The 19,767-nt window shown below is 44.4% G+C and overlaps 1 protein-coding gene across 1 annotated transcript in view; it reads left to right on the top strand.

The window, feature by feature from the left end:
• Positions 1 to 984: 984 nt before the first annotated feature.
• LOC119910394 (signal-induced proliferation-associated 1-like protein 1) overlaps positions 985 to 19,767 on the top strand; it is a 34,859-nt gene continuing 16,076 nt past the window's right edge. The window contains 6 exon segments of the mRNA XM_038728996.1: positions 985 to 1,140; positions 16,022 to 16,299; positions 16,302 to 17,747; positions 17,876 to 18,006; positions 19,167 to 19,355; positions 19,554 to 19,728. Of these exon segments, the coding sequence (XP_038584924.1) occupies positions 16,254 to 16,299; positions 16,302 to 17,747; positions 17,876 to 18,006; positions 19,167 to 19,355; positions 19,554 to 19,728 (1,987 nt within the window). The 5' untranslated portion in view covers positions 985 to 1,140; positions 16,022 to 16,253.

Raw genomic sequence — 19,767 nt, 5'->3', positions numbered from 1 at the left:
AATTAGTTTTAAAAAAATACAATATTTTTACATTAAGCACTGCATGGCATTGCAAGCTTTAGAAACTGTGTTGAAAGTTGTCTTAAATTTCCTTTAACCGTATGTTTTCAACAGGGCATTTGAAACAGTAGGCTAGGTTAAATGTTGTTAGTTTAAAAAAATAACAATAGGTAAAATGCTCCTTCCCTAGAGCTCCTGTGTGTATGGTTTAATTTCATTATTGTCAGTGGAAAGGCCCTCCTCACAAGAAGGTTCTGTGTACTAAGGCTACATCCACACTACTACTTTTTCGTTTGAAGGTGGACAGCTTTTGCTACGTTTGCATCTCCCATCCAGACTAGCTGTTACTGGTGACAGTTTTATATTTATTGTGTTCATCAAAATTATTGCTAGGCACAATTAAGTAGCCTAGTTGCTGGATATTGGTAGCGTCCCTACTAAATTGTATGTCCTTGAATTTGACTGATTAGCAGTGAAAAGGAACAAATTTGAAGGAAGATTTGTCTTAAGATGACATAAAACACCCTGCTAACATTTGGACTTCCTGAGACGACACAAAACATCTTGTTACTGCAGCAAATCTTAAAGTCTTAAGAAGACAGAAAACACCCTGTTAACATGGCAAAGTTATATTTTGTGTAGGCCTATTCTTTTGCTGGGAATGGCCATTAAATATCACTTGGCCTACTGGCTGTCCAGTTTATTTAAATAATTTGAAACACCCAATTAGTATTGTTCAAACCTAACTTACCTCTGAAAAGGAATGTAACTGGACCTTCAGAGTAAGTAAAAGAAAAAAAATGTGCTTCCTAGCATTAGCTTGCATAGTTGCATAGTCAGTCTGGTTTTTCAACGCAGAGTGAGAGCTCTTCGTTTTCCCCTCCTCACCGTCAACCCACTACAGGTGAGCCCTGTTGCCACGGAAACGTTTGCTTCCCCCACGAAGCCTTCTCGCGAGACTCCGGGGCAGGGAGAGAGAGAGAGCCAGGGGGGAGGCTGCCTGAATGATCTCATCCCTCCAGCAGCTGCATAGCGCAGCGAGGCAAACCCGTAACTTTGTATCAAACTTCCAAGTTGCCTTTCGTGTGAGACACCGGCGCATTTTCGGTTTGAACCGGAGCGAACACGTTCCCCGCGAAGGTAAGGAAGAGCGCTGCGCAGTTTGTGTCTCGGACTTTTAGGACCTTGTTACGAGTTGAAACAAAAGGAGGAAAAACCCCGCTTCGTTTTGTGTGACATGCAGAAGCTTGAGGCTGAAAGAGAAAAGGTGAGTAGGGATACCGCTGCTGTGTTCGTGGTAGAAGGTGCCTGCACACATCGGTCGGCTGTCTGTGGACAAAGCACATCTTTGTGCTGTGTGAAGGTGCAGTGTAGAGCCAGTGCGCAATCAGTGCCACTGTGTTTTTAACTAGCAGGGCTGCTGGTAGACGAAGTGTCAAAAGACATGTATCTGCTGCGTCGTTGTAGCCTATATGTCAAGGGCATTGTTCTGAGCACTACTGCGGGGAGACGATTCACAGGTGGCATCGTGCACCACTACATATAGCATGTGTGGATGTCTCATTGTGTAACTGTCACCACCCGAAAATCTCTATTTTTCAGCATGATGTACCCCGGGTTGCTGCCACACGAGGAGGGATTTCATAGAGGTGATTTCCTTCTCACCACAGCTGCATGGCCCCCAGATCTCTGATTTGTTTACAGCCTTGCCTGGTTCATCATCTTCTTGAGCAGCTGACTGCATGGTGAATGTCTACAGAGTTCAGTCTGATCAATATGCCAGACCCTCCTTTTGCTGATTTAGTTATGCTTAATGTGTACAATACAGGCTACACAAAACCAGCTCTTTTTGGTCCACTGTGGGCACATAGCAAGTGTTTTGGAATAGCTAGAGAGAATACAGATCATTACAGTGGTGGCAACATGATATAATAGGAAAGATCTGTCAATGCATGGCAACAAGGCAAACAGTGGACTGTTTAGATAGTAACAAACAGGAAACAGTGCCAGCCTTCAGCCAGAGTTCAAATCCATTGTATGCAGCATTGTGTCCAAAATTAGCATATTTACAAAATATAAGCTGTAACAAAGCAGTTATGCAGGTAAGAAAGTGAAAACCAGTGGGCTCCCCCTGTACTTGTTACTGTGTTGTATTGTGCTTGTTGGAGTGGGATAACTTCGCAGGAGTCAGGTGAAAAAAGGAAGCTTTGGTGTATGGCTTTGGGCAAGGATCAAGGATTTTTAGCGTTCTTGATAGGCTTAGCTGACCTGCGGTGGGCATGACTGATCATACAGCGGCACTGCCATTTTTTACTAGTGAGTCTAATCTCGGCTTTGTCCCGTTAGCTTGTTCTAAATTGTAGCTATTATTCACACCAGACTGCATCTTGCTTTTTCTGATGGGATTTCTTATAGAGAATTAATCTATACAGCTTCATATTGCTACTGGGAGAAGTATGCTTGCCCTGTTTTAATCTGCCAGTGGGCCAACAAATCTGTGTTTTATGCTGCTGACAAAAATACCAGAAAATAAAGGCATTACTGCGTGGGCCTTAAAACATCTCATTTAGGCAGACTAGTTTGCAGCCATGGCAGCATGAAGCCTATACGAATAACAGCTGGTTGACAAGATAAGTCCAAAGATGAGGGGTTTTTTGTGCCGCTCTCATCAAAATGCATCTATTTGCAAACTCTAAACATGATCCTTTAGGGGAAAAAAGCCATTGCTTCTCATCTTCCTTACCAGCATAAATAATCCTCCCCCTGGTTTATTTCTAAAGGACAGTGTTTCTATTTTCACTTTTTTTCATCATACTTCTCACATAACAGCAACAATTGTTATTGTGCTTCATTTGTTGTGGAGTCTTTTCCAACGTGCCCGCACATTCACAGGGGGATGCTTCCTGTTGCTAACTTGAGCTTATGTTTCTATTGTCTCCTGTGCGTTGGCTCGAAGGGAATAGCTCGCGCAACGATAAAAGACAGCAACAAGAGCAGCATTGTGCTGCTTTACAATTTGGCTCTCTGGAATGTGTGGTTCTGCAATTATGCTAAGTGGCCTTCATGAAATGCTGAAATCGACTGTTTACATTTTTCTAATGAATAATAAGATTAATGTTATGATTCAATCTCAAGTTCAAAGTGCGCTAGTCTTTGTTGGTTTAATGATCTTAATGTCTAAAGTGGGTTTTGACCAAGCTCTTTGCTGCTTCTTGGTTACCGTCACATGTCTTACTGTAACTTCATTTCTAAACTTCCTCAGAGCACCTTTTGGAAATGCGCAGTATCACCTGAAAAGCTGCTGTTGAGCCTTTGCCCCTTCCACCTGTAACCACCTGTTGCTGATGACAGACTATAGACGACAAACCAAAATACCTTGAGGTGTGGCCCTGGACCATCTGGTGTACCAACATGACCAATGTCAGCTACAGGGCCGATTTCTTAATGCTTGTTTATTCTATGAAAAACACCAGAATGAGTGAGTGTGATCATGTGTTTTGACACAACCTTCAGCAATAACTTGTAATCTCTCTATTTTTTAGAAAAAAAGGGAAGCTCCGTTGGTTTTAACATAAGTGATGTGTCTGACCAATATTAGTCAGCCCATTGTCAGAAGTCAAATGACTTGATGATAATGTGGCCCCCAGTGTTTTTTCCGTGTGAGTGTCTTTTCGCTGGCGACTGAGGGGGGTTGATGAGTTTGATTGTAATGAGGTGTGACTACGGGTCTGCGTTTCCTGCTTGCTAAACTGCTGGAATGCTCTCTCTTTGTCTGCATCGGATGGTCCACTGTATACCAGCCAATGGAGGAAAGCAGAGGGCTCGGAAGCTACAATAGTGATGATGTAATCTCTTTTCAGGGCACTGTCACAGAGCAAATGCGTGCAGACAAAGAGAAAAGTCCCCTCCTTTTCACCCCACCTGTCACAAAGTTTGGGGAATTTTGACCTCGCAAAAATGCACGGCATTTGGACACTATAATTATCTATGCGGGAGAATCTGTACGGCTAACTGACGCAGGGGGAGTTTAGTAGTGGACAGGTGAAAAGTGGTTTCTCGACCTTACCTGACTGACTTGTGGGTCCCCATTTGGTGGTCAGTTGAACTCATGAACTAAAGCAACATCTCTGTGACTGGTTTCTGTCATCCTGCCTCCGACTTTAAGCCCTAAACCAAAACCCACAGTCATGCAGAGATCAGACACTGTGTAATTCCCCTTTTCTGCTCCCATCAAACCTCATGCATGCCGAAAATAGTACGACATGGTGCAGAAGAAGATGGAGAAGTAAAAAATAAAGACAGTTTGACAAAACAACTACTTTTGTCCCCCCCCCCCCCCCCCCCAAAAAAAACATTCCATAATGAAATCCTTGATTCTGATGATCGCTGTTGCTGTAGGCTATCTCTGCTGCCACACCGTGATGACATGCGCTGTATTGTCTGAACATGTCTGCCAGTTGCTACACTGTCTCCTCTGTTTGGCCTGCGCACTCTCTCTGGAGCGGAATACTGAACTCTCTGCCTGGAGAAGAATCAAAACAATCAAGCAGAGTTACTGGCCCGTGCCCCATGCCGAGCCTGTGTGGGCAGCGGTGGAAAATAATTCCACATACAAAAAAGCCACAGAGGTTTCGCAGTTGTCCCTCCTGTGGACAGAAATCCGAGAAGCAGGCAGGAATGCATGAGGGCTTGGTCATGGCTGAGCTCAGAGCAGATCTCAATGCGTAGACAGGTCTGTTCAGCTTGTCCTCATTCCTGTTCATGCTTACAACTGTTTTTATTACTTTCAGGGACCAGGGCATGTGTGGTGAAATAGGAATTCTGGCACAACAGATCACGGCGTGAGCTTGTCTCCTGAACATTCTTGTTTAAAGGTCTCTGAAAAAGCAAGCATTTTTACTCTAGTTTGTGTTGTGCTTTGTTTCCTGCACTGAAACTCCCCAAAAAATCCCTCCTTAGATTGCTCCAAAATTCCACATGGAACCAGGGAATCCATTTCCACCCGGCGAGTTCCTGCTTTGTTCCAAGAAAAGCTGAGAGGGAAGAATGAGACCACTGTGAACCAAAGGGCTTCCTTTGCTAGATTCAGATGACTTTTTAAAAAAAGATTTAATTTAAAAAAATTGAAGTTTCAGGTGCACTGATTGAAGTGTGTAGGAAACTCACTATTCATGCAGTATGTCTGTATTATTACCTCGGCCTTTAAAAAAAAGAAGCATAAAAATAACTCAATAATAATGTCAAAATAATTATAGTGTATAGCCTCACAGAACACTATCTGGTGAATTAGGCCATAGTCCTTTTTTCCATGTTGCTCCAGGTGCAAAGGGCACATAGGGCCTGCTAATAGCAAACATGACTGCTTTCCTAGCCTTTCCTCTCTCGCCGCCTGTTTCCTGTGTGTTTCATTGATGTATTCTTGGATACCCTGCGTGCCTACAGCTTTGCAACACAAGAAACAAATTTGAAACTGAAAGCTGTCTTTTAAATATGAAAATGGGCATGTGCTTGTATAACTCATGCATGTAGAAGCCAAGGAAGTTGTATATTAATGAGACTCCACATTTTGACCGTGTACTAACTGCTTCTTCCAGTGTTAAAGTGTATAATATATAGTTTCTGTGTATCTCTCTACAGAACTATTGATTAGTTAGCTTAGTTCAGCGGTTAGCATTACTGTTAGTGCTAGGGAGCTGTGTTTGTGTTTACGTGATACTCACCTGCCTTGAATGCTGATGAAGAGATAGCCACCAGTGGCTAGTTTGCTACTAAGTGAAAACCTGCACTTGCAAACATACTGGTTTGCTGTTGTGCCCTAGATGTTTACCTTTTGCCTCATTATTAACAGAACCGAGAAGCCGAAATCAGGTGTTAAAATACGTTGGAAGATGCAAATACAGAGATCTCAAGTCAGAAATTGCATGTTTTCCTCCTTCTGTCCTGGTTATTGTGCCAGCTGGGGGAGGAGGGGGGTAATCCTTAAACTAAGACTAAAACAACACTGATTAATTAAGCAGATGCTTATTTGCATGCCTTATGTTGTCCTGTATTTTAAAGTCAGTGTTTTTTGTTGTTTAATTGAAACAAGTATTGAAAACACTGCACCCTGGGCAACTGCTTTAAATGGGATGTGGCTTGCATGGAACTGGCACGGAAGCATGCTAAACCACAGTAGCAGAGCTGGCTGGAGTGTGCCAGTAAGTGCAGTGCAGTGCAGTGCAGCAGCATGCTGTGCAGGTTTGCACTGTGATTTTCTGGCACAGACAGCAGGGCACCTTTACTCTGCGGGTCTGCCTGTTTATAATTGGGCTTGAGGTGCACTGGGCGATGCACAGGACACGTGCCAAAATCAATGACTGGAACAGGTTTACGTGTGTAACTCTACTACGCTGTTGTCAGTTTTGTGACCTCAACAAGCATCTCCACATGCAGAACTGTCCCTTTATAAACTAGATGCCATTTTGGACAAATAACGCTGGTTGCTGAGGCACACCTGAACTTTCCTCTGAGTCCTTAGTCGGGAAATTAGGCTGCCTTCCAAGAAAAAAACGCTTACCTGGCAAGGTCCTGTTCATATATTTCTGCCTTCATCCCTGCAAACTTGTATTAAATAGTTAATTACAAAATTGTACAGTACATCTTGTGCACTAGGCACGCAATTAATATCTGGTGACAGCACAGCAGCTATTTGGCCAATGTGAGGGGATATTAATCAAGCATTCACCTTGACTCTGGCCTTCCAGGATGGCTGGCTATGTTTTCCTTTTGACTGCTGCTCTCTCAGCTAAGGATCCTGTTGTTTCTTAGGAGCAGTGTTGTGCTCCTCTGTCACTGATAGTAGTCTGTGGGGAATCCTTGCATTTCATTATGGCTGCCCCTATTCATCTGTGTAATCAAATTAGTTCATGTGCTTTACTCTGATTGATGCAGAGGTGTATTTGTTGGACGAGCAGCAAACTGATCGATCAATAGATCAGTTTGACTGATGAAAATGAACTCCAAAGGATGTGCAGAGCATCTTTATAATAGATTTGATGGCATTCCCTGGGGCCTTTTAAACAGACTGTGGTCAGTGCTGCTGCTGCCTCAGTGAAGCTCATGTTTCTCATGTTTGCTTAGCGCGGTCCTGACCCTTCCGAAGCTGTCTAATAAAACAACCGCTCCTCTTCCATAACATCACCTTACCACAACCTGTACAGACAGCCCCGTCAAAATAAAGAACAAACCAATATGTCATTCCAAAGTATTCCATTCTTAAAATTTTAGCACCAGAATAAGTTCCTATTGTGGGGTTCAAAATCCCTGAGAGCTGTCTGTTTCCTGTCAGGCTGTTATCTGATCTAAGCACTCAGTTAATGTGTCTGTGTTTTAGCAAGAGATACAATGTTTTTTTTACACGGACATAGAGGCTCTGATTTTCTCCCTCAGCACTTAACTCTTACATTATTTCTGAGTTTGTGATGAGTTAAAATGTGCTTTACTTTATCGTGGTAAGTGTGGTCGAATCTTAATTCTTCCTGCAGAGTCCTCTGTGATGTGGCTTGTTTGCAACCTGTGTAATCAGGCAGAGGATGTGAGAGGACAGGGCAGTGGATGACTTCCAAATATCACAGGCATCTGTCATATTGACACCTCTGCTGTGAGAATCTGTCGGGCAGCTGCCAACTGACCTTATTGTTCATACACAGTTGTACACGAAGACCTAACTGCTCTCACCCTGGCCCTGTCCTCATCCCAAACCCATACTTCCATACTTACACATACTCATGCCCATAAATGCAACCTCATTCACTTTTTGCGGTTTGAAATACAGTCATAAAGATTTAAAAAACAGACTTGCAAGCAAGCAAAAAGAGGACCCAAGCACCCCCAGGGCTCCAGACTAACTTTTTCCACTAGTAGCACTGGTGCGCCCAACTGAAATTTATAGGAGCACCAGAACACAATTTAGGAGCACCACTTAAATCAACATGTAACTCCATAGGGACCAAAGCAAAATTCTGCAAAGGGGGCACCCCTACCTGACCCATGAGCCATGTAAACCTCAGTGCTCCCTCTACAATCCACCCTGCTTTAAAAGAGCTTGTCTGTCTAAGAATAAGTAGACTTCTTCTAAATCTTATCTTTGATAAGTGAATATTAACATTAACATAAATAATAAATTGTAGAAATTATAAAATGTAGAAAATAATAAAATACATTACTGAGCTTTGGCTCTGCTGCCTCGTTATTATTCCAGTCAATCAATTCATTTTAAATTCAGTATTTAATCAATAGTCAATGTCAATCCATAGACTACTGCACGTTGCGCTGGTGCTCCTACTTATAAAATTTAGTAGCACTGCCTCAAAAATGGTTGCTGTCTGGATTGAATTGGGTCACATTATTGGTGTTCCATTAAATACTTGTCATGCACACTTCCTATGCTTGTGTAGGCCTCTTTTTCCACTGTTAGTAACCATGGGCCAAGGAGTAATGGCTGTATTGGCCTGTACCCAGCTAGGACTGGCACCGGGCAAGTGACCAATACTCACTGATGGGCACAGACATGCACATAGAATGGTTCTCTGGCATGCAATGTGTGTGACCACTGGATGCCCCAGCCTCAAGCAGCCAGCAGACTACACTACACACTGAAACATCACATTTCTGACACCAGCCTTCGCACACTCAAAATATCATAATGTCTCCATAATTTCCATGTGATGACCCACTCTTGTTTAAACCCCCGCTTAGACGTTCCTACAGCTCCACATCTCTGCTGCTACTGCCACTTATGTGACATTGATCCAGTGGAGCAGTCAAAATGAATCTGAACATGCTAGAGTCATAAGATGTATGAACAGCACCGCAGGCTTTACTCTGATTTGTTTCACTCGTGTGGGCCTGTGATCCGAGAATGAAGTAATAGCAGGCTTGGGAGTGTTTGGCGGGCCCCCTGGCTGGGCCCAATCCCCTAGTCTTCTGGCACGTGGTGCGCCTGAATTATAGACAGCAAACACACAAACTATTCACTCAGCCCTCCTCCTTGCATCAACACTGTTAATTATACTGCTGCTACTCTCACATCCTATTTTAATCCTCAACTGCTGCATCCCAACACATACACACATTTGAGCAGACACAGAGCCATGCTGAGCTGGGAGTATTTGTTTAGGAAAAGATAAAAGGGGCAGATCTACCCTTTGTTGGGCAAATAGAGGAAACAGAGTGCCCCCGCAAACACCTCTCTGCCCCAGCCCACACTGCCCTGTTTAACAAGGCACACTGCTGGGAAATGCTCCCATTGCATTGGGGTTAATCTAGGTGGCCTGCTTGCTCAGTTGAGAAAGACAACATTTTTAACACAATGTAACAATTGGAAATATTCCAGTGTAATAGCAATAAAACCTACAGCTGTTACATTCAAATGCATGACTGCCAAGGTGGGAGTCACCTTATTGTCTCTTAAGGGAGTTGTCAATAGAGGCAGTAGGTGAAAGAGACTCTGCAAGAGCTAGGGGTTAGTTTAGAAATCCAAAGCTTTCTTTCTCAGATGTCACAGGGAAGCATTCCCAAATAAATCACAAACCTGGAGGAAACGGTGCAGTGAGTTGCTGCAAAAACGGTACGCGCTGTTTGGCACTGTGCCTGTGTGGAAATGGTTGTTTTTTGTGTGGGGCAGCATAAAGGGTGGAATTGTCATTTTACATTTCTCTAGATGTTGTTTTAAGCTTCTGTGTTAGTAATGCCATCTGATATCAAAGTATTTTATCCTTTTTTTTTTTTTTTGCCCAGATTCATTACAATGTGAGCATGCGTATCAAGCACCTGCAGGTGGGAGTATTGTCAAAGTGGCACTTGACTGGGTGGACTTTGGGCTTTTGGCACAATGCCACCACTCGCGGCAAAGTTTACTACCATTCACTCGCTGCTCCGTCAGCCATTTACACACACAAAACTTATGTTCATTGCTGACCAATGAACATATCAACAGGCGTTTGACCCATTTATACCAACCTGCTGGAACAGGTAAATTCATGACGACAACTAGTCTGTAACTATATTTCGCCACACACACCAGTACTACTGCTACTACAACACACTACTGCTATAGTGTTGTACTGAGAAAACTCTGTAACTATACCAGAAGTTAGCCTATTTGTAAAACAGAGTTGTCAATGTTCAGTTCATTAATTGCGGGTATGCCAAAGTTTGCAATATACAGAAGATATGGCAGATATAGGCACATAACATTGTAGGATATCAATTCTTTCCTCATCACCCTATAAAAAGATTAAGAACAAAGATTATGGTTGAGAAGGCTACAGCCAACTGGCTTTCCATCTGCAAACACTGCTTGGTGGATCAAATTTGGTGCTCAACAAAACCAAGGCTCTGCAGTGGTGGTGATTGTCAGTTTGTATCTGAAAATTGGATTTAAATGTCGCCACAAGTTTCTTTTGGGCAGACTCTTTTGTTCTGGGCAGCCCTGATTTGACTCTACCCAGAGACCATAACTTGCATTTCAGACATGTGATTTCCAAGAAAGGGTAATCTTAGTTTGAGGCAGGTACTGTAGAAAAAGCTTTTTTACGAGCTGCGCGGGGGACAGAAAAGTACTGTCTTTCATGTTTAGCAGAAACAAAAGGCATTTTGATTTTGTCTTATTCAAAAATAACTGTTGTCCCATGAGTTTCCAGTGTTTACTCTTATGAGCCAATTTGACTGCTTTGTGTTCTTGTAGCTTCTGTAGGATTTGGTGTTTTTATTTTCAGGGTTTTGCATTACCATGTGTGTGTGTATGTGAGAGCCTTTGTCGCTGCATGTACCTGTCCACGTGCATCAGGAGCTCGCTGTCTCTCTAATGGAGTGCTAGGGTTGGAGGGGGGCAAAGAGGGCAGGGAGAGGGAAAGTGCGGCCTAGAGCAGCAGACCTTAGCTCCCAAATGCTGTTCGCCAACCACGCAGCAACCTCTAGAATTAGTTTTACATTCCTCTTCAGGCAGCAGCGCACTACTTCCTCTCCGCTGCTCTTTATAACGCACAACTTTAAAAAGCTGACGAGCTTAAATCTCAGCCTCAGCCAATAAAGACATGTCATCTATAACCCCACGTCAAATACGAGGCACTAAACCAACTCTGGCTCAGCCTCGGTAGATTAATGTATTTATGGACCATAAAGTTGTAAAACTTCTGTGCTGGCTTTTGGTGATGACTTTACATACTTTAAATCAATTGCACAAAAGCCTGTTCAAGACTGTGGACTCTTTCTGTTTTGACGGGGTAACTAACAGATTAGAGTATAAGAAGTAGTAACCCTTCTTTACTCTAGACAGGCAGACCACCTAAGCTGCTAGCGGTGCAATTAGATTTTGTTTGAGAGGTAAATGGCCCTCAGGGAGTTGGACAAAGGCTTTCATTGTCAAACTCCTGGCCCACACGGTTAATGACATTGGAAATAGGAATGGGTTTACTATTGCTAACTATGTCAAGTGTTTCAAGTGTCTGTTTATCCTGCTGTCTCTCCCACGTAGAATGTGAAACCCTGGTGGAGTTCTTTATGGATAAAAAGAGAGGAGGGATCCAGGACAACCTGCTGGAGATAATGGCAATGAATATATTCTGGCGCTCCTCCAGATCTGTCTTCTTGTGCAAGGCTGTGAGTGAAATTCACTTTGCCAGTGGTTAGCTATGCCCATTACTCACTCAACTGTGCTGCAGTGATAGCAAGGGGCCCAGAGAGTTAGGACCGAACAGCAGCACATAACAGAACAATGGTGATGATGAATGTTGATAGACTGCCGCCGGATTTTTGAAGTGCTCCAACTACACGTGGCGTTTGCATCGCATGTGTGGTCAGTTGAGCAATTTGTTGGTTCACTTCTCGTGTTATTGTGTTATAATCCAGAGCTGGTAATTTCATAGATCAAAGCTTTCAGTGTAAGATAGAAGACAAGGCTGTTGTAAAGTCATGACAGACTTTAAAGTGTATTATATCACTTGGGCAGTCAGCGATCCACTTCTCTAAAAGAGTTTGCCTGAACATGCCCTACCCCCCCCCTCCTTCACACACACTCACACACAGGCGTTCATCACTTCCTCCACTGAAATTGGTGGAATTCCAGGATCTCGGCTCGCGGCTGGATGACGATAGTATCGCTTGTCTGCCAGCAGGCCTGTCTGTTTTTCTCTGATGGTGTTGGTTTCTCAGGTTAGCTCAATCAGACGGGCAGGTTTGTGCCTGGTCCTCAGCCAGATGTATATACAGGAGGAGCCAGCAGGCAGAGTAAAAAAGAGCAGTGCTCACAGAGATGGGGGGGGGGGGGGGATGCTACTTCCTGTGCATCTGTTGTGCCTATGGGCAGCCATGGTTTAGACTACACCTCAGTGGATGTGTCAAGACCCCAGTTTACCCCTTACTCCTCAAAATTCCTTCCTTGACAGGAAATGATGTTGTGTAGGAGTCTGTAGGAATTATTGTTACTGCAGAATTTTTCCTTTCTGAAGCTTCAATCTCTGTCTGACCGGTGCACAGCTTTGTGAGAAAGCTTGCTCACTGTGGAAGAGTTTGAGGTTTAACTGCAGTTTGGCACCAGTCTTTAGTTGCTGCTGTCAGTTTATACAAACGTCCGCAGAAAGAAAGGTTTTCCCATGTTATTTCCCCAAATCTCAGTCAGCTGTCAGTTAAGTGTTGTGGCGGTGAGTCAGGGTTTTACCATATGATTCTGATACAAACGCGCTCAACACACATCATTTTCATTTTTTGTTGAAAGCCTTCTCGCTATTTTTCTGTCGGTGAGTCTTTCTGTCCTTATCAGGCATGTATCCTTCTAGTTCTCTGATGCTTCTGTTTCCCTTGTTTCCAAATTCTGGTGCAGTGTTTGCTTCATCTCTATCTCTCCAGTTCCCCTTGCATCTAATTAATTTGGTTTTCCTGGCAGTCCTCATATATACAGCCATAGTGATGTTCTCGTGCCAGGCAATTTTCAAAGACTTCACTATGTTGGAATGGGGCCCCAGTCTTGCCCAAGCCAGGACAGAGGGACCTTTGTGCCTGCTGCCCAACAGCCCAGTCAGCCCTTAGAGCATGGAAAGATTAGAAGACAGGGAGAGCCAATGGGCTAAATGGTAGGGTGCCTGTTTGAAAGCCAGTGGTGTCAGCCAAACAGCCCCTTAGCCCCATTGAAGCACGCAGTAATTACAAGCTTGTAGGGCAATCCTTCGGCTCCTTTGTCGTGGCTTTGGAAACACTTGCCCAGTCTACTGGGAAACATCATCCCCCCTCTGTATGGCTACCCAGGACGAACAGTCTTTCAACTCCAGCATGTTGTCCTCTGAGACATCAGTTAGCCAAGTCAGCTCAGCAACCGTGATTCCCCTCCAGGAGGCCCTGACTTTAAGAACGTCTAGCAACCATGCTGTGTCGTGATGATGACTCAGGTCATGTTCTTTTTAATCACTCTGATTTTTGTGAGTCAGAATTGAAAGTCCCCGACCCGAGGTTCATGTTTCTGATTCACCCCACACTACTGTGCACATCTGTTCTGCTGACTGCTGTCTGTCTTCCACCTTTTAATTCTGTTAGTATGTGTGTATGTTTGGTCACAAGATCCTGGAAGGCCTGCTGTCTGACTCACCTGTAACACAAGCAGGCTTAGTCTTTAGAGTAGCATGTTACTCTGTCAGAACGCCGTCCTCTGTGTCTAGACTTGTTCCTACAGCCGGAACAACACATTGTAGCACCTTAGAGGTGTGCAATGATGTCACCAGCCCACACTTTACAACTGTACCACCGCTTTGCTCATCTCTTGATCAGCCTGATGGACCAGATGGGAGGTCAGAGCCCCAATTAACAGGAAGTTAACCTCATTTAGTCAACAGGCTCAAGCTGTCTGGACATGTCCCACAGCCTTATGAAAACTCAGTTTAATTCTGCATGGATGTTGTGGGTCTCTTGTTTTTTCTTAGTTTGCTCCTAGCTTCTTTCTGACTGTCTCTCACACTTAAAAACCTGTCTCTCATTGTCCCACAAACTTACACAAGACCCACTCTGTCAGTCCCTATGCCACACTCTTCACTTTAATCTGAGAAGACCATGAAGCCAGTCACCTGTCTGCATGTTCGTCAGTGGGGAGATTAGAGGCCTGTTTTCTGGGACGTGTGTGTGTGTTCCTTCTATTCTTCTGTGTGTCCCTTTAGACCCTCGGCAGCATGGGGGAATGAGGCCCAGCACTCTGGGACTGGGCAGTTAAACTTACATTCCTTGACTATTTTCACTCTTATTCATGTCAGAGAAACGAGGGTGTTAGTAGGACATGAATGAGTTTTTTTAATTACTTAATGAGTTTTCATTAATCTGCTCTACTCCCATGCCCCAAAGAATTGGTTCATTCACTACAGGATTGTATAGTTGGGAAGCTTCCTTATGTGACAGACGAAAGATCACAGTGGCGATATTTTCTTTCATCTTTTTTTAAATTCCTTCTGGCTGAAGATTTCATATCATGTAACCGTGAAGCTGAATCTTCATCTGAAAATTGCCAAGTCCATTTCATTTGATATTCTTTTGCAAAGAATTCAGCTCATCATCAGACTGTTGTGCGGATATTAGGCACCATAGGAAACCTTCTATAATGAATTTCTTGTTTGAGGACCCTGTTCACTACTGATGTATTTTTGTGGTTCAGAAAAGTTGAAATATGGAGGAGCATAATTTTTCAGCAAACCAAATACCATTTCGACACACTGTTGAGGTAGAAGAGGAATTATGCCTGTTAGTCTTACTTTTAAGATCTTATGCTGCTTGGTTTTGCTCGATATTGGACAGAAGGGCTCTCTACTGTATACTATGCACAGGTTTAGAGGTTTGTTGTCAGACAACACTCTTCTGTCTTTTGAAGATGCTTTGCCCCAGGCACTCTGAAAACAGAATCATCTCCAAAGGCTTGAGATTTCACACTTGCACTCTTTTTCTGACTTGTAAAATGATGTTGATGTTATCAAACAAATTGTCTAGAGAACATTTGACCCATCTCTCAGTTCACTGTGACATTGTTGGTCACATATTATGCACTCCTTTCCATTTCTTTACTTTTTTCAAGCGAAGGCTGGTGGCTTCTCTCTAATAAGTAAGTGTATGTGTCTTAATTAGCATAAAGTTGGCCCTGATGTTGGGATGCAGTGTGAAGGTGGCTGTGCTGTAGGCCCGTCACAGTGTACTCATCGCTTGTGGCTAATGTGATCACAGCCGCAGCCAGGCAGGGCTGACAGAGAGTGGAGCCTTAATCTCCCCCAGTGTCTCACTGCCAAATTGGCCCGATTTGTCAGGCAGAGGATCATCACCCACTTCTCAGATGACTTTCAAAGGGCCCCTTTGCTTTTTGATGTGCAGCTACAAAAAACACGGCATTACAATTCACTAATGTTGGCTACCAAAGGGGCACACCAAGAGACATTAGACAAGTCACAAGCCAAGAGTCAATGACAGAGGGATGTTTAGAGGTATGCCAGCTGAAGAGAATCAGCTAATAATTAATTTATTAATAGATCCAGATAATTTCCCGCCCACTTACGTGTTATCTTGGTTATGACATAAGTCCTGAACAGGTTTATTAAATTGGCAACTAAGGCATTTTTACTCTTCTCTTGGGATAAAATAACAAATAAAGGCATCATTTTACTTTCAGTTCTTTTCTAGATGCCCTAAAATTAACACGTTTGGATTTTAGCTCAGCTGTGGTGTCTATGAGCATTGAATATGAGGAATTTTAAGAGTGATTAAAAAAAAGTTGAGAAATGTTCGTGCTTGGCTTGAGAAGTAAGATTGTAATTACCATTGTGCTTTCTCCTTAATCAAGGAGAGTTTAACAAAGTTAATCATGTTTGAAGTCATCTGGTTTTCCAATACTAAGGATCTTATTTCAACAACTTATTAACTGAAGACCTGCTACCCAGTTTGGTTTCTCTTTTTCCCGTTTGTGGTTATCTGCTCTCCAGACCCTTACTACTCTTGTATTAACCGTTTTTTCTTTTCTTTTCAGGATAGTGGGTTTGGAGTTTGGAGAGAAAAATGCCAAGCAGCAGTGTTGACACAGTTGAGGAAGCAGTATGCAGGCCTGAGTGCTGAAGAGGTGGGGTTGCCCCTTCCCTTTTTCTGCCTCTTCCCTTGTTGATCCAGACAATCAACCTGCTCATGAAGTCAGGGAGCAGCATCCCATTCCAGAGGCAGCGATGCCTCCCTGCTAAGTGCCTTTAGCCATTGGCACTGGTGTCATGACCAGCCTGAAGGGCCCACCCATGGAGCGCACCGTTGGGGGTTCCATCCCGCCACTGATGAGTTTTACACCCGCCACCTCCGTATGGTCAATGGAGGGGCTGTTCCAACCCGCACAGATAATGTCCATGCCACTGTGAGCACAGGAGTGCCTAAAATGGGTGTCCGGGCTCGGGTGGCTGACTGGCCCCCAAGGAAAGACATTGCAGGGGTTGTGTGGAACTCCGCTACAGAGCCTGAGAACTCTGGTGTGCCCTCTGCTACAAAAAGTCACATTAAGTTAGGCTCTATAATGAGCCCTCAGGACTCGTCAATGCTGCGTAACATTCACAATACTTTGAAGAATCGAACCCATGCCCAGGGTAACAACTACAGCCCGGACACCCGTTACCTAGTCCCAGGAGACTACAGAGGTCCTGCACATAGAAACCCACGACAGAGACGCATCCGTCAGCGCAGCAACAGTGACATGACCATCAGTGAGATGGAAGGCAGTGGAGACAGTGGAGAGGATTGGAGTCCAACATCGGGAGCCAAATGGTCCCCTCTTCATCGTGAATATGGTAGCACCTCCTCAATAGATCAGCATGGAGCATCTGGAGAGAGCTTCTTTGAAATGCTTAAGGGCTATCAAGGGGACAAATTTGACCAGCGGAGCCCTGCTCCAGAGAAACTGGAGGACATGCTAAATGTTGGGCCCAAACTGACCAACGTTGATCTTCAGGAGGATCCCACAGAAGGCAAGCCTCCTAAAACCAAGGACAGAGATAAGCCCCCTAAGAGAAGAACTAAATCCGAGACAGGGAATGAGTCTATATTCCGTATACTTCGGAACGTGCGGGGTGAATCAGACTCCCCCAGAACAGGGTCTGACATAGAGGACAGCCGGACAGAGGACATGGGCCCCCCTCTCAAGCCCTGGGTGTGTCAGAAAGGCTTTGCACACTATGATGTTCAAAGCATGCTGTTTGACCTCAACGAAGTTACTCAGTTACGGCAGATTGCAGGCAAGAGGAAAAATACCACCACAGGGGCATCTGCTGCCGCTGTAGCCTCGGCTACCTCCACCCTCTCGTCCACACACAGCCTGCCTTACAGCTCCCCAAGTGGAAGCCAGGAAGAGCTCAGTTCGAGGGACAGTCCTGGCCTGGACGCAGGAGATGAACAAAGCAATGAAATGCTGCTAAGTTGCCCCTGCTTCCGCAATGAGATAGGTGCCGATGGCAATGGGAGGCGTAGATTGGGAGCAGGCGGGGTAGGTTATCATGGGCTTGTGGGTGGTGGTGGAGCAGGTAACAGTGGCTCAGGGACCCTGAGTGGGGAAGGAAACTTATATGAAACATCTGTGAGCACGCACTGCACAAATGCTGGAGTAGCAGTGCTAGAGGGCCCGAAGGAAGGCCCCAGCACACTCAGTGAAAAGGGCAAACAATACATTGTGGAGCATGTGGACCTGGGAGCCTACTACTATAGGAAGTTCTTCTACCTTAGGGGTAAGATCAGTTTAACTGCTTTCATTGCATGCACTCATTACTATATGACTGTGTGTTGTTTAAAGCAGTTTGATATTCCCCAACAGATTTTTTTAAATGTTGCTTCTCTGCTGCTTCCTTTACCTCAGAGCACTGGAACTACTTTGGGATGGACGAGGCGCTGGGTCCAGTGGCAGTGAGCTTGCGCAGGGAGAAGCTGGAGGAGGACAAGGAGCACGGCCAGCAGTATAACTACCGCCTCATCTTTAGAACCAGCGAGGTCAGCCATAGTGTCCTATCCTTCTTACACCCCAACCTCAACCTCAGCACCGCAACCCATCAATGCTTCCTGCTCCGGACTGAATCTGTCCACAGCATTTACCGATGCAGTCCATTTTTTTTTTTTTGCACTCACAAATTTGGGAAGGAAATTATTTTGGTTGACTGAGACACAACATTCATATTTTGGCATTTTTGTCTTAACTGACAGTTATGCTTGCTTGGTTTGTATATGCTGTTTATCTGTATAGAAGGTGTGTATAGCTCAGTTACTACAATCCCTGCTACATACTAGGAAGATCAGCTTGTGGTAAAACCAGTCTTAGTCCGTGTCTCTTATTATGCAACCAGCCCTCGGGCTATTCAGCTGTCTCCCAATATCAGCAATGTGTGAAGAAACTTTAGGAAGTGCACTCATCTTCCAGCCTCCAAGGCCTGTCAGTGCTCAACAACCTCAAACCACTGTGGGTAGAGCATAACTTCTGTGTTTCAGTAAAAAAATAGACATATTTAGTTTCAGTGTTGGCACTCAGTCTTCTGTGTTTGGTTTGGGATTTTGGGTTTTAAAGTTTAGGTTATGGGATTTATGATATTACATTCCCAGACAGAGGGTGAAGGCACCTGCCTGAGGCTGTTTGTTGTGGACTGAAGTAGGACAGGTGCATGTGATTAAAACCCCGCACTTTAGACTAAAGCACTACACAACCACCGCCCCCTATCCTACCTTTCAAACATGGGGAACACAGATCCATTGTAAACACAGCCTCAAAGTTGTAGGAGAGAAAGTTTCAGCCCGTTCCAGCTGCTTATGATAGCAGAGTAATTGAGTTCACTCTCAGAGCCCTGCACAATGCAGACTTTGTGCACACAGAATGCTTGAACAAGCCCTCCCACTTCTTCTTCCTCTGTTCCATTTTCTGTTTACCCAGGGCCTTGATTCATAATTGTCGTGTTATGTCATGTCAGCTTCTTTAACCGTACAATAAGAGAATGGTGTTACTTTAGAACGATTTGTATCTTTTTTTTTCCTGGTGTCTGGTCTGGCATGGTTTTGCTATCAGTATTTTACATCTTCAAGAGCAAGTTCAAAGCACACCAAGGATTCCTGAAATGCATTCTTTCTCTTTCTCACTCTCCTCTCTATAATCTCTGTCCATTCAGCTGACAACTCTTCGAGGTTCCATCCTGGAGGATGCAGTGCCTTCCACCTCTAAGCACGGCACCACCCGCGGGCTGCCCATCAAAGAGGTACTGGAGTACATTCTCCCTGAGCTGGATCTGTCCTGCCTCAGACTGGCACTCAACACACCCAAGGTCACTGAGCAGCTGATGAAACTGGATGAACAAGGGGTAAGAGGATAAACCAAGATGAAGTTTTATTTTACAGAATCAGATTTTTTTTTGCAGCTCTGTATAACCGCTTGCCTGAATTTGTACAGAAAGGGAATTTGTGTTTTGTGAGTTCCCGTTTAATACTTTGTCCTGCCATGAACTGTATATTGTCTAGATCTATTGAAAAATTGGGTCTGCTTCTGTGCTGTTGCACAGCTGAGTTTTCAAGTGAAGGTCGGGGTGATGTACTGCCGAGCCGGCCAGAGCACTGAGGAGGAGATGTACAACAACGAGACGGCTGGTCCCGCCCTGGAAGAGTTTCTCCAACTGTTGGGGGAGAAGGTTCGCCTCAAGGGCTTCACCAAGTACCGAGCCCAGCTGGACACCAAAAGTAACACACACACACACACACACACACACACACACACAC

This window comes from Micropterus salmoides, unplaced genomic scaffold (assembly GCF_014851395.1).
Source record: "Micropterus salmoides isolate LMB-PRFRI ecotype aquatic unplaced genomic scaffold, ASM1485139v1 Ms_hic_scaffold_19, whole genome shotgun sequence".
Lineage (NCBI taxonomy): Eukaryota > Metazoa > Chordata > Actinopteri > Centrarchiformes > Centrarchidae > Micropterus > Micropterus salmoides.
This window is presented reverse-complemented; position numbering and strand designations above follow the sequence as displayed.